The following is a 15201-nucleotide window of genomic DNA, read 5'->3' as shown; positions in this document are numbered from 1 at the left end:
CATATATATATATATTTATTCATGTGTATGTGTATATGTACACACAATATATATACACATGCTGATATGGGAGAAGTTTATATCCAGTAAGGTCCCATAATTGGATGGGAGACTTGAATGACTGCCAACTCAGTGGGAGAAGTCCCTTAAGACCTTACTGGATATAGACCTCTCCCATATCAATGTATATATACATACACACACACACACTGTATATACTGTTAGTTCACTTTAACACTTTATTAAATAGCCCTTTGAACTTTAAGTAGTTTTTGAATCAGTGCCATCAGGGTATAGTGATCTGTTTTTGAAGTCTCAAGTAACTTCAGCCAGTTCTCAATGGGGTTTCTCTGCTAGCAGCTAATTCCCACTCTGATCTCCAGATTAATTTGTATCCTTTCCCTTTCCCTAAGAAACACAGAGTAGCAGAGATGGGTCTAGTATCATTGAAACAACTCTGAGGCCTTCTGGGCTCAGAGATAATGGCTGGCCCAGGTTCACGAAGGATGACTTTGGACAGATGGATGCTCTCTCTTTTTTTGAGTCCTACTACAGATGAAGGCTCTTCAGCAACCCTCCACTCCACCCCCACCCAATACATCATTGTCAGTGGCTCCAGATTCAAACCCTGAACTGAGTCTGTATCCACTCAACAGATGTTGCTCACAGATACTGGCAATCCCCAGTCTGAAGATAACCAGGAATTGGTAGCCACACACATAGGAGATGATTTTGTACCTTATAACTGTTCTCTCTCACACATCTTACCAGCAACAGCACTCTAGGATATGTTTTGGTACTCTTGCCTAAAACCTTTTGACTGCAAATCCTAGGGCTTGCATAGAAGACTTGCTGTCTTTTCAGAAAAGTATGTTTACCCATTCTGACTTTCCATTCAGGCACCGCTCAAGACCAAAGACATCCTTTTTGGGCTCAGTACCAAACACTCCAAGCCAGAGACATATGGGCATAAAATGGAACCTGGAGACAAGGCCTTGTTTTTGCCCTCCTCCCCTCCGATAGAGGTGGGGAGGTACAAAAACAAGGCCTTGCCCGGGGCAGACTCCTGGCCCGGTGTTGGCTGCCACCGCCTCCCACACCTCTATTGGAGGCTGCGCCTACTCGCAGCCTCTGCAAGGGGGTGGTGGGGGTGGCAGCAGCCAGCCTGGGCCAGGAGCCTGCCGGGTGCTCCTGACCCAGTGCCTGCTGCTGCTGAGCCGCACTCCCCAATTGGAAGCCATGAGCTACTGCCCCCCTCTATCAGAGACCACACCTGTTGACGGTCGCTGATGGAGGTGGGGGGAGTGCAGCAGCAGCTAGGCTGCCCCCCCCCCACCTGTATTGGAGGCCGTGCCTGCCCTGGGGATCGGAGCCAGACTGCAGATGTGGTGAGTGGCTCTGCCGGCAAGTGGTGCCCAGGTACAGGGGGAGTTGCCGGATGCCCCCACATGACAAAATGGTGTGTGCCCAGGGACACGGGATACCCATTGCCCCACTGATGGTAGGACACTGCTCCAACCTTTTGAACCTATCCTAAGGCAGCCTTTGCAGAGCAAGTGGCTCCTCCCTGATCTTTACTTGAAGCAATGGCAGGGAAATCAAAGATTCAGGCAAGTGAATACCCCTCCCCTCTCAGATGAGAAACAGCACAGTTAGCATTTGCACAAAGACGTCTGAAGCTTTTCACACATCTGTATTGTCAACCTGCTTTAAACATTTTAATGGGACAAGTTCACTCATTTCACGAATGCAATCCCAGTTCTGCCACCAGCTGCATAACATAGCTGCAGTCAGTTACAGCTCCCCATGCCCCTCTGCTCAATGAGCCACACGTGGGTCATTCACAGTTGGGATATCTGAAGTTTGCACCTAAAAATGTGTGGCACAAAATGGGTCAGCTTCTTGAAGCAGTAGGATTAACAGCTGCTAATTTAACATATACACAACAGCATACTGAGCCTTTTTATCCCATCCGGAATGGCGATGCTTTCCCCTACCTCTGAGACGTAAGCGCCAGCAAAATGGGACTGGCATGCATCCTCTTCGCATTTCAGATCTGCATCCAAAACCTCTTCTCCAGCTCTCACTGTGACCCTGTCTATGAGTTCGGCACTATTTCTGCCCACAAATTTGGAGGCGTCGTCTTCACTGTATGCAGACTGTACTTCGTTGGCCAGCTTGGGCTGGGGGAGCTCATCGGGAAAAGAATCTGCTTCCAGGGAGGCAGAAGGATCCACCAGGCTGACTGGCTGAATTTCTGAATCAACAGTAAGTTCCGCCTGGCTTTCAGAGGGCGAGATTTCTTCTGCCGCCACAGTGCGAATTATGACACTCGGTGCATGGCACTGCACAGTGACATTGTCATTTGTATTCAGCAAGTGTTCCGGCTGCGAGGACGAGAGAGAAAATAGTACTAGTTGGGTTGCATACAGAAAATACATTGGCAGGGGCGCTCACAGCACTGTGCAAGCTTTGAGCTTTATTTTTCAATTGCTGGTATGCCTGCAGCAACAGTACATGGTCTGACTTGGGAGGAGGCAGCAGCTCCTTCCAACTCTCTGTCCAGCTGAAGGAAAAGACAGAGAAGGTGTTGAGAGGAGGAAGAAAACTAAACCGGACTTCTCATTTTTTCTTGGCCCTTTCTATAGCAAAGCCTTCCTCACAGCAGGGCAGCAGTAGTGGAAGGAGAATGAGTGGACTGGCAAGCCACCTTTTGGGTTATTTCATGCTGATGCTCACTCTCTTCTGCTTCACTGCAAGCTCTCCTGTGAGTTTTCTTACTGTGGCATCTGTGTTTACGTGTTCCCAAGTTCTGCTTTACGGAGAGATGAAGCAAGGAATACCATGGGATTGAAGGAGCTAGATAGCTCCACATGGTGGAAGACTTACTATACCAGCAATTAAAGGGGACAAGCAATGCATTTTATCCTGGCAGTTGTGAAGAGGAAGGAAAGCTATCAGCCCCTTGCACCCCAGTTTAAACCTATTGGGTCCTTCTCACTGGAAGTTACAAACATGGAGTTGGAAAGTCTGAGTTCCTGTCCTGTCTCTGTAACAAGCATCCATTATCAGCGTTTTATTTTTGCTTCTGTATTATCTGTATGGCTGTGGTTTGCACTGTGAAAAGAATTTGGAATTAATTTACAGAATTAGGCAGTAACCTTGTAATACTGCTACAGCTACTGCTACCTGGGAAGAACAGTGAGCACTTAGTTTTCCTGTGCATTTTCCTATGTGCATGTGCATGTTTGACCCCAGGGATCTAATATCTGCAAGCCTGAGGGCACTGCCTGCAAGTGCCATGTTGTTCTGGGAGCAGGAGAAATAATTCTTTGGGGCATGAAGCCCAGCCTTAGCACAGAATGTGGGAGGTGAGAGCATGCTGGTTTGCATGTGGCAGAGGGGCTCTTAACTTTGAGGACAGGTACACATGGCTGCCTCAGGGGAGAAACCACAGAAGTAGGAAAGGATGGGAAGAGTTAGGAGGAACTGGGCACCTATGGAACATGTGGGAAATGGCAGCTTGGGCTGGGCCTCAGTATTTGCCAGGGAGAACTAAAGGAGTGGTAGTGGCTGTGAGGGCAGGAATAGCTGTAGCCCCCTAGGAAGCATGCCATGCTATCTGAAGGCCCATTTGTATGCACGCTACAACGCTACTAACAGTCAATCGGTTTTGAACATGCTAGTTTGCCCTTGCCCCTACTCTCTGCACCTCTTTCCCCTTCAAAATACTTACGGATAAGGAGTGCACTATGATCTGGTCAGGAGAGGCCGGCGCAGCTCCAGCTGTTAAAGTCACGGTTGGGCTGGTGGTCAGCGTCAAAGGCAGCCCCTGGCTGGAACTTGTTTGCAGCAGGTAGGTGCCTGGTGTTCCCGTAGGCTGAAGGTGGAAAGACTTAAAAAAGGCCAGAAGGAAGTCAGGAGAAATGGCTCAATCACCCATGGGCTTGGGGCAGAAAGAAGCCAGGCTTAAACAGAATCTCCTTTCTTAAGCCCAGTGCCAACATGATAATTTTAAAAACCTAGGTAAAGCCCAGTGCCAAGAAGAAAACAATATAGGTGCCAGGTGAGCCTCAAGGCAGAAAGCATTGCACAAGGGAGGTGCCACTACTGACAAATCCCTGTCTCTGGTTGCCACGCACCTCACCTCTGAAGGCAGGGACAGAGGGAGCAGAACACATTGACTGGGTGAGCATTCTGGGAGAAAATAACAGGCAACTTTCCCATTACAAAGGGTTTGGCTGCCAAGCACAGCTCACTATCTACTGTTATAATGTCAATACTCGAGATCACTACCATTCAGCTTCTCAGTAAAATAATAACCAGATACACACATGCTTATAATAGAGTCTGATGCTCATACATTGAGAATGGGGCAGAGAAGGTTCAGAACACTGATGAAACTAACTTATGGGAGCAGTCCCAAGCACAAAAGTCCTAACAAGGACTGCAGGCACCAGAACATGCCTGTACAGGGACAAGATGTAGCTTCTTCTTGCCCAGGATGTTCTCTCCAGGGCTTACACTGGTTCCCAAGGTCGACTGAGTTCAGTAGAAACTAGTGGTTCCTGAGATAAAGGAAAAAGCTCAGCAACAATAGAATGCCAGATTCTGAGCATCCCTTGCTGCTGCTAATTGGACAACAGGCCTCACCCAGAACTGCTGATGAATTAAATGAGAGAGGCTTTGTTTCTTTTTTGCTTTGTTAAAAGACAAAAAAGACCATTTTACTCTATATGCTTACTTTTACATAGATAAGGCAGGGAGAAATACATAGGAGGCAGGTGAACTGATGCAATCTAAGTCCAAAATACTTTAGGGAACATCATCTTTTTAGTAGGGGTATTGTCTCTCTGAAATGTTCTTCCTAAAAAAGGCTATCAAGCCATCCTTGTCCTCAACTTTCCAAAAACCTCTCAAGACTCCTCTATTCCTGTAGACACTATGGTGTGACAGCTGGTGGTATTTTACCGGTTACTGTTATGCTACTTTATTGGGAGGGGTTAAAGGTTGTTCATAGCTTGGATTTTTAATCTTGTCTTTAATTATAAATCTTGGTATTCTGTGGGAGGCCAAGCATTCAGTTCTAAACTCTAAACCTGTGGAGCCACCTGGTGAGCTATAAAGTCATAAACAAAATAAACTAGCTCCAGAAGAGCAACTGTGTTAACCTAGCCATCAAGACTTCTGGGCACCTTAAAGACAAATTACTCCACAAGTTTCTGTAGATGTCCTGCATCTAACAAAGTCTGCCTAGGTCAGATCATGCTACAATACATTTTAGGTTTGTTTTTTTCTTTTAGAGAGTCGCAGGGCTTTGGATTAACTGGAATCCTGCATGGAATTATTCCAGTTTAAACATATTGAGTTGAATGGATTTAGACTGAAATAATTCTGCATATCAGGTATCCCCCAAAGTATAATGATGTAAAATCATAAAACTATAAAGTGTTTACTTTTTAAAACAGTTTTCAATGTTCTATCTAGTAGCTAATTGTCCTACTTTTTAATAACCTTTTACAGTGTATTGTTATACCCTATAGGTGCACATTTCTCCTTAGATAACACTAAAACAATCCTAACTTCTTGATCTGCAGAAGGACAAATCAGTTGAGCATGGCCTCACTGGACAGTCTGTGCAATACTTACAGGTAGAATCTCAAAGGTCTGTAGCGTTCCACTATTCAGTGTTATAGTGTCCGAGTCCACAGAAGCAGCTGGGGAATCAGCAGAGGCTGAAGGATTAAGAGGGGAAACACACAAATAAATATGGGCAGTATTTAACAGACACGAGAACAAAGTGGCCTTGTGGGATGTGTGTTATAGGCTGGCGTTACCCTTCAGGTGATCAAGCAAGTAGTAGGGGAAGTTAATCACTTATACGTAAGGAAAGAATGATTACTTGGAGAGTTGATACTGAGGCAGGGCACGTGATAGTGCAATTTTAAAAAGCCAACATTTTTTAAAGCATTTGTGTTATTTACACCCCACTTTCTCCCCAATAGCAACTTACAATATCATTCTCCTCCACTTTATCCTTACAATTGTTGAGCGACAATTGCAGAGGTGATGCTCTTAAGTTGAGAAATGGTAGTGGATATGCCTATACCCCTCCAATACTTGATAATCAGCTGGAATAGTAACCACCATGATCAGTGACCTTTATCCACAGTTAAAAGTACTACTGCCCAAGAAACTGATAGGATAACAGAATGACACTGCTATTGGGTATTAAAAATAATTTGTTTTTAAGGCTAGGTCTTTGATTACAGGAGAGCTGTGGTGTCCTTTCCTGTGTTGTTGGCAGACAAAAGTGTTCGTTGCTATTCTGTGTCTTGTTCCCATGCTGCTCTTAATAAAATAATGTAGTAATGACTCCCCATCAGAGATGATGCCCTTACACATCATGCCAGCACCATCCGCTCTACTAGAGAATCACCAATGTAGTACATAACTGTCTGGGAGGGTAGTGGTGAGCCTGGGGTTCATACTGATGTTCTATGTGACCTGCTTTAACCATATGGGTAACAAAATGCCTGCATTATCAGGAGTGAAGGAGTCCAAAGACATCAGCCACCTCTCCATTATTAATAATGTCTGCATGACAGCGATTTAACTCCTTTTTATCCCCAAGTCTGTTCTAATTCTCAGGCTTCATGTGAATACATTTGTGGTTGCCACTATTATGTAGAATTCCCAACTGCTAGACCTGCTGCCGGCCATGTGTGCATCCCATGCAATGCTTCCAGTTGAGAAGTATATGAGAAATGAGAAGGGTGCAGACACAGACACATGCCATTCCCCCCCCCCCCCTTTGAGTAACGAACATGGGAATGCAAAGCAGTGAGTTTCAGCTACTTACAGACATGAGTAATCTGGACTGGGATCTGCAACGCTGCCATGGGGCTTGGCGAGCCACTGGAATTCTCATCCAGGCGAGCCACTCGAATCTGGACATGCTGAACCCCAGAACCAGAATGAGAGTTGGCCAGCCCAGGTAAAGACTTATTCTCGGAAAGCTGGTGCCCCAGAGTTGTTTTCTGGCTCTCATGAAGTTGCTTCAGACCTTTTATAAGAACTGAAAGGGGGAGAGGGGGGATTAATCAAACAGGTTGCTGAAACAAAGCAATGAAAACAGACAAAAGTAGCTGCTTCCCTTCCTTTGCACGCACTGAAATATGGGGACCATTGTGGCAACAGAATTATTGTTCCGATGTTCCTTTATGTGAAGTGTCCTGAACACTCTAAAGTACTATATCAGTGATGGCGAACCTTTTTGAGACCGAGTGCCCAAATTGCAACCCAAAACCCACTTATTTATCGCAAAGTGCCAACACGGTAATTTAACCTGAATACTGAGGTTTTAGTTTAGAAAAGCCGGTTGGCTGCGAGGCGTGCATTACTCAGGAGTAAGCTTGGTGGTAGTCGGTGGCTTTGCTTTGAAGCGACCGTGCAACTCCTCCAATGGGTGAATCATGACCCTAGGAGGGTTTACTCAGAAGCAAGCTCCATTGCCAGCAACCGAGCTTACTCCCAGGTAAAGGATCGTGCTTTAGTTTAATGGCGCTTAACAGGGTTACCTACACTACTTCCCTAGGTCTTAGGTTTAATGCTCATAATTGAGCCCAGTGACCCAGGCCAGCCTAGATGTGTGTGTGTGTGTGGGGGGGGGGGGGCACTCTGTTTGCGTGTGCCCGCAGAGTGGGCTCTGAGTGCCACCTCTGGCACCCGTGTCATAGGTTCGCCATCACTGTATTATATAAATGCTAAAGAAGCATTTTTCTATTCCCTCTCCTGACCACAGACTGTCCCCCCAGGTTGCATCTTCATCAAAAGCACATTTGGAACGAATGGCTTTAGTTTCAGTGGAGAACCTGGAATGTTTCTGCCCATCCCCAGACAACATCTTTGCAAACATCCAGCCCATAAGTTTTTTCAGCAGTTTCTGCTTAGAAAATGTCAGATACTTTGTTTAATTTCTAAATATGATCTTTGGTTTAGTGTTCAGTAAGGTGAATGCGAGAAACAAATAAGTATCATACTGTTCATTAACTGTCACTGCTTTCAGATAGATGGAGGAATTTTGCCTGATGATGTTGGAAAACCAGTGCCCTCCTCCAGAACACAGCTCCTTTCCTAAGATGGTGGAGGTCTGGTTCTGGCCTGCTGTGCAAAGAGGCTGATGATGAACAGCCAACACTCAGAGATTTTAAACTAACAACACACTGGAAATATTTAAAGTTCACCAGAAATAATGCCACCGCATATATAAACTCATAAATCCATATGTTCTTTCCTCCCCTTTGGGTTTTCAAGATAATTCAAGATTTGAATATTTAAAGGGAGAATTTCCAAACAGGCAAGGAAACGGTGCATGCAACAGTCAACACTTTACCAGGAAATGAAACGTCTTTGTGGTTGGCAATCTGTCTCTTTATCGTCCACCATTTACTGCGGAGCCACTGGGGTGAGCGGACGCTGCTCCAGCCTTCGGCCAACAGATCCCAGTTGATATCATTTTCATCAGACACTTCTAGCTCTGCTATTCTGACAGGATGACACAGGGAAAAAGATATGAGAGAAGCTCACTTCTGATGCTGAAAGACTATTGTTTCCATTGAGTTTGGTAAGACTGGTAAATAACAATCAGGAAGCTGGTTCTCAGAAAAAACAGGTGAGCTCAAGAGAGACTACTAGCTGAGTCACAGAGTCAGCACTCAGCTTTTTAACAGGCTGAGGAGGGGAGTCAAGGCCTGAACAGGCCTAAAGACTGAGCCACCCTGACATGAAGGGTCGTGACATTCTAGTGTGGCAGCAAAGAGTGTCAGCAGATGGCAATAGGCTAAAATTCACTCCAGGGAAAAGTGAAATGCTGTTAATTAATAAAAAGCAAGACAAGCAATAAGAACTGTGCCTGCTCCAGATGGAGTTGCAATCCATATTAAAAAGCAACTTGGCAGCTTGGGTGTACTGTTTGATCTAGGACTAAAGACAGAAGAGCAGATCTTCTGGTGAGACATGATGCTTGAACTTGTTTCAGCTGGTTTAGCAAGCTGTGGCTCTTTCTTGAGAGGCATAATTTAACCATTGATATCCTGTCTGATTACATCCTACTTAGACTACTGCTAAGCACTTCACATGGGGCCTACCCATGAGTACTGTTCAGAAGGCTCAACTGGTTCAAAATGCAGTGACTAGTCTGCCAACTGGTACAAATTACTGAGTATACCTGATCAACTATTTAAAAAATTCATAACTGGCTAATGTCCCAGGCACAATTAAAAGAACCTCTTCTTACCGATAACACACATAATAACTGAGACAGAAGAAGAGCATTAATATGAAATATTTTGGAATAACAACATAGCACTCACTGTCAAGAGGTGTAGCAAGAGGGAAAAGTGCCTGGTGCACTGGTGCGTCCTCCGCCCCGTCCTGCCCTCGCCACACCCCCATAGGGGCGCACGCCCAGTGCATCGCCCACCCCACCCCTTGGAGCTAGGCCTCTGCTCACTGTTGGTTATGCTTTCTAAGAAATCTTCAAAATATAAATAAAACTGAGGAAATTTTGCCCCTGAAACTCCCCCTCCCCACACCAATCCTTTCAAGACATGCAGGCCAAACAAACCTCAGGATGAGGTTGATTTCATCTTCCTTGGTCCACTCTGTGCCTCCACTCTGCTTCCAGTTCAGGTAGTTCAGCCACTTGGATCGGCACTGCTTTTCAGACCTGGTCCTGACCCGTTCTGCCACAGCAGCCCAAGACACGCCTTGCGTGACAATGTCCCCGGGTTCCGTGCTTGTTAATTCGTGGACCACTTCAGCCAGCCTCTTTTCTTCTTCTTCTGTCCACTTTCCTGAAATCAAAGAAGGGTAGGGAACAACATAAGCCCAAGAGGAGATAAGTGGCAGCTGCCAAGATTTCGGCCAAACATGTGTGCATATTCTGCTTGTCTCTCCATTAGTTTTTTTCTTTGCTTCAGCAACTCACCTACACCTGTTTAAAATGTTCCAATCTTGTCTGGAATAAAACAAAACTGTGTTTCTAAAAGCTGAAACAAGAACATACCATTTCTAGCAAGTATTAAAGCTCCCATGTGTTATGGCCACAACTGAAAATGCAGCTAATTTTCTAGAGTTGTTAATTCAGCAGTATCCATAAACATCTTTTAAAATTGTAAGATGGAGAGATAAAATGGCCGACAGCTGATACTAATATACATAGGCTAATATATATATAATCTGTTTACAACCCATTGTACTCTGATGGATCCAGTTCACAGATTACCTTTACAGTAGGGTTGCAGCTACTCCTGCTCTGATTAATACCAAAAAAAGTCAACAAACCCCAGAGCTGCAGGGTGTCCTACATCCTGTAAGTAGTTTGGGTCTTGTGGAAATTTCCCAGGCAGAGGGTCGGGGGCGGGAGGGGTGGTCATGGGAAGCAGGTATGTTATCAGGGCTCCCCATCCAATGCAGAACACCCACAAGTTATAAGCCCAGTTCATATCTGAGTGATTCCCAGCATACCACTCGCTAAATGCTACAGCATTCACCAATGTGTTTCCCGGTGCCCACTTGCTTCTCTCCCAAAGCAAAGAGGCTTAACTTTTTTTCATCTCACCAGAGCAAGAGGGGTTGTTTTTGGAAGAGCCTAAATGACATCACCTTTGAGTCTGCAAAATGATCCATTTGGAAACAGCTGCCTCCATTAAAAATGGATGCTTAGCTCTGAACCTCCTACCAGTCCACAGAACCTCCCAAATTTTTTAGTTCAAATTATTTAAAATTTTAATATACAAACCAAACCAAACACAGAAATCAAACACAGATATTAATGTTCATATACTTATAATTCATTCACATTCTTATAATTTTTATGGAGCGTACTATCTAAATGTACATTTTAAATTATATTTCTGATAAATATAATTTCACATCTAATAACATATTTATTGTGAAATGTATATTGCCTAAATCTTCCTTCTTTTTTGGTCTAACTTGAAAATTAAATTTCAAATCAATGCAGATTGTGTTACTAGGTATATCCCCGAAGAATTGTAGCCAGTGGACCTAAACAACAGCAGACCTACTATGGATCTTGTGGGCGTTCTCCCACAACTACAGCGTTTTCAGCATTTCAGAAGGTACTCTTCCCATTCGCTGGTCACTGGAGCCCCTCTAATAACACTGAAAAGGGGCTGGGGTTATTTTTAACCCTGTCTGGCAATTAGTGCCCTTGACGTAGGAGAAGCAAGCACATCATAAATCTTGGCTCCTTCACTCCAAACCATTCAATGGGGCTGGCCTCAGCCCCCTTGACAGCCATGTTAGGATTGACCTCACCCTTTCCCCAATAGCAACCATTTTGTTGTGACACACATTACCTGTTGTCAAAATTCCCCAGTGCACACAGGCTCAACAGGACTGGAGATCCCCTGCTGTAAGGGAGAGGATTTATGATACAAACCGTACTACGAAGGCAACACTGGCTCAAGATGGATCTTGGAGTGACCAAGGACATCTCCCCAAAAACCACAAGTGCAATATATTGATGATGAAATAATACCTTTGCCTTATCAAGGTTAAGTAAAGAATATCTTAATTTGGATAATATCCATATTTAAAATAGCTGGTGTGCAAAATCTATCCTAGATACGGCTGGGAGGAATACCTGCAATTCACATGGCTTCACTCTGCCTTCCTAGCTCACCCTAATGATGAACATTCACTCCCATCACACAGTCTTTCACCAGAATTAATTTTTAGTAAAGGAAATATGTTTTAAAAACAATCCCAAGCAACTTCTCTGAAACTGTTTATAATGTTTACAGGTTTAACTAGATATTACCTGTCTATTTCAGCATGAGTACCTGTGTTGCAAGTATCCTTCATCAGTCTGCATCGGTCCTTCACAGAAGAAGCACTTCTGCCAAGGGCAGCTCCTATTGTTGCCCAGTCGTTGCCATGCTTAATCCTAAGCCTAAAGGGGAAAAGAGGGTAAGTACTGGGTGTCAGTTTCTTGTCACTCAGGGGCAACAGAAGTCTCTGTGTGGATTAATGTGAATAAAGGAAGTCCAGATCCCATCCCAAAATCCTGCTCTTAGTGAAGATTTCATACCAATTGTACAGATTTAGCTCACTGGATGGAGGTCTTTCAGAGAGACAGAAGCTATGTTCACATGTTACAGTGTATACTTCATGGTACTTTCAATGTGTGTTGAATAATTCTCACGTTACAGCTGAATGAATAATTGAAATCCCACATAAATTTAGCCACTAGTCCCCGGTTTCGTTTAGAAAGTGTTTTGACCCTTTCTTACAAACTACATGCACTTTGAATGTGTTCAATGTAACATATGAAAAGGGGAAGAACAATTGCCATTCCCTGTAAAATATCCCCGTAATTACAATTTTCTGTAAAATATCATAGATTTTATAAGGTCAATTTGCACACAGCAGAGAGGGATGCTTGAAAGTCAGCTATAACAAAAAGTCCCACCTCTGCATCTCAAACTGGCTTAAATTACTACTTTTTTTAAATCATAAGGGTATAGGAGTTAGTATGTCAGAATAGGACTGGGGAGATCTGGGTTCAAATCCTCACTTTCTCACATCCTAGCCTGCTTCACAGGGGTTTTATGAGGTTAAAAAGGAAGCGATACCATAATCACTCAGCTCCTTAGAGGAAGGGTGAGATTCAAGAACAGTAAACAGAAGTTTTAATTCCCTCATTGGAACTCTGTGCTCCTGACAGTACTTATAGATATCTGAAATAAGCAACAAAACATTTCATTGCAATGCTCTGATCTCAACCCCACTCCAGGTTGGACCCAGACTAAATTTTCCAACGACAGAATTGAATTTTCCTGCCTCCCCTTCCCAATGCAGTCATTAATCTACACAAAGTACTGTTCTTGGGGAAAGGGGGTCCTGAAGAATGACATAAATGAGTCGGTAGCAAAAAAGGGAATTGGGGGAACTTGCAGATTTAGGCTGGATCCAAACCAAAGTCTTACACAGTTTGTTACACAGAAAAGCCTGTGTGGACAATTCAAGCCCTGGAGCACTTCCTTGGTGTGGACCTTGCAGTTCCACCCATGGGCTGTGGTTCAGAATCAAAAGTTGGAAGGCTCACATTCATTTCTTTCTGAAGCATGCCAGAACAAGGAGAATTTTTTCCAAGTACTTCCAAGTATTACCATGATGGTGAGCATGAAGTACCTCTTCTCACAATGCTTGGTGTCACAGCCAAGGATAATAAACACCCATGACAAAGGATGCCAGGGCTTCTGAAATTGTTCCCAAGGAGAGGAATGTCCTCACTTGGCTCTCAAGCCCAGCATCTTTTCCCCATCCCAGCTGTTGTCCCTCCAACCAGGGAGGGAATGGGCACACAGCAGCCTGCCAACAGGAGCAGCTTGAATAGCAGTGGTAATGAGGGAGGAAGGGAGGGAGACAGAGGAACAGGAGAATCAAGCCCCAGACTCAGCTGCCAGCCGCAAGCTGTAGCAAGCTTCTAGAAGGGCATCTGAAGGCTCTTCTAAGCTGCTTATAGAATTTAATGGAAGATAAAACTCACTCCTTCAGTTTATCAATTTCTTCAGGCGTATACCTGTGAAATATACAATAAGCGTATTAAGCAACATATTGGATATAATTAATTTCATTTTTAAGATCTCCCATTTTTAGGGCTCAGTCAGCACTCAGTTAGCTAACATTCACAATAACATGAAGACAACAAGGACTTTCAGAATCAAGGGAATCTCCCTGTGCAATACACTGTACTGACAAATTAGCTAGAATCTACCTCTAGCATGTTGGTCACCCAAAAAGAGGCAGATGGGACATGCGAACATGAAATATAGACATATATTCTTACATGAGTGTATAGAACATAATGTCTTATTTGCTATGGTGATACCTGGATAATGAGCCCCATTCTCTGAGTACATTCCAGAAGTTGTAGAGAGCATTTCTAAGCATTTGAGAATCCTTCTAAAGTGAGGCTTACTCCCAGGAAAGTGCTTTTAGGGAGGGGTTATTTATTTCTCAATAGAACCAGTACCATGGGCTGCATTGACATCTACCCACTTCATCAACAGGAAGGTGATTCACATCCAGATATTCACTGAGATTCCCCATGGGTGCTCCTGCAACTAACTACTGAATACCTCAGCAAGACATCACTAACTATCATAAGTTACCAACGGCAAATATTTGCATCAGGTAATTTGATGCTATGTTTTCCTCTCCCACACTTCATGCAAACACATAGTCTTCCACTTTAACTCTTCAGGTCACAAAACAATAGAATTAGTCCAAAGCAACAGAAAGCTTGCAACCTTAGTTGAATTGTTTGGTCAAATGTTAAAAGGTTTTCATACTTGCCAACGTGGTTCCGATCATCGTACATACGAAGGACTCGTCTATAAACAGCAAAGAGAGGCCGATTCAGACCCCAAGCAATGGTCCTGTAGAAATCTTTCCTTTCATCTTTTGACATCTCAAAGATGATTTCTGTGGCATCTTTTATTCCACGTGCCTAGTTACATTAAGATTTGGATGATAATTTAAGTTTCCCAACTTTTTTTCAAGCAATCAATTCACTATTTCAAAGTTCTGCAAAAAATAGCTCACAAAAATTCTACGTTCCCAAATGTATCACTGAGCCTGGTATATATTGGGGTGTGGAGATGTTACTTTGGCAGTACCAGAACGTAGCCAATAAAGGAAGGGGTATGAAGCCCACTCTGTTGGTTTACTCTGGTTGGTCTTAATAAAAGGTTTTAATTTACATGGCTTTTGTTTGTAGTTTCTCCTGTGAACCAATATGGCTCCCTAGTTCAAGAAATCAAATATATATTGAAACATGTGATTTCTGTTCAGGATTGAGAACACATGTCATCTGTTTGGTAGTAATAATAAAAAACTGGAAAATAGCAAAATAAATGTAAAGAAATACAAAATTTAGGGAAAAATTAATTTATCCATTTTTTAAAAAATTGGTATATAACGGTTAAAATTTTGATTTACAATGACTGTATCACTGTTCATCGCAAGTCAAATAGAGAGGGAAAGCAGAACAAAGAAATCCAACTAATGTGATAACTAAAAATATAAATACACAAGTAATTAACAGTAATTGCATAAACTACTTCGTATACTTTCTGGAATAGCTTTCCCTGAAGGCCTTCAAGA

At 43.5% G+C, this 15201-nt stretch overlaps 1 protein-coding gene across 1 annotated transcript in view; it reads right to left on the bottom strand.

The window, feature by feature from the left end:
- Positions 1 to 15201, bottom strand: part of DMTF1 (cyclin D binding myb like transcription factor 1) — a 31672-nt gene that overhangs the window by 2393 nt on the left and 14078 nt on the right. The window contains exons 7-15 of the mRNA XM_048500109.1: positions 14388 to 14545; positions 13583 to 13615; positions 11874 to 11983; positions 9629 to 9857; positions 8396 to 8547; positions 6863 to 7078; positions 5650 to 5735; positions 3737 to 3895; positions 1998 to 2387 (exon numbers count right to left, since the gene is read on the bottom strand). Of these exons, the coding sequence (XP_048356066.1) occupies positions 1998 to 2387; positions 3737 to 3895; positions 5650 to 5735; positions 6863 to 7078; positions 8396 to 8547; positions 9629 to 9857; positions 11874 to 11983; positions 13583 to 13615; positions 14388 to 14545 (1533 nt within the window). The remainder of the gene's footprint in view (positions 1 to 1997; positions 2388 to 3736; positions 3896 to 5649; positions 5736 to 6862; positions 7079 to 8395; positions 8548 to 9628; positions 9858 to 11873; positions 11984 to 13582; positions 13616 to 14387; positions 14546 to 15201) is intronic.

The sequence above is a fragment of the Sphaerodactylus townsendi genome, linkage group LG06 (assembly GCF_021028975.2).
Source record: "Sphaerodactylus townsendi isolate TG3544 linkage group LG06, MPM_Stown_v2.3, whole genome shotgun sequence".
In the NCBI taxonomy this organism is placed as follows: Eukaryota; Metazoa; Chordata; class Lepidosauria; order Squamata; family Sphaerodactylidae; genus Sphaerodactylus; species Sphaerodactylus townsendi.
This window is presented reverse-complemented; position numbering and strand designations above follow the sequence as displayed.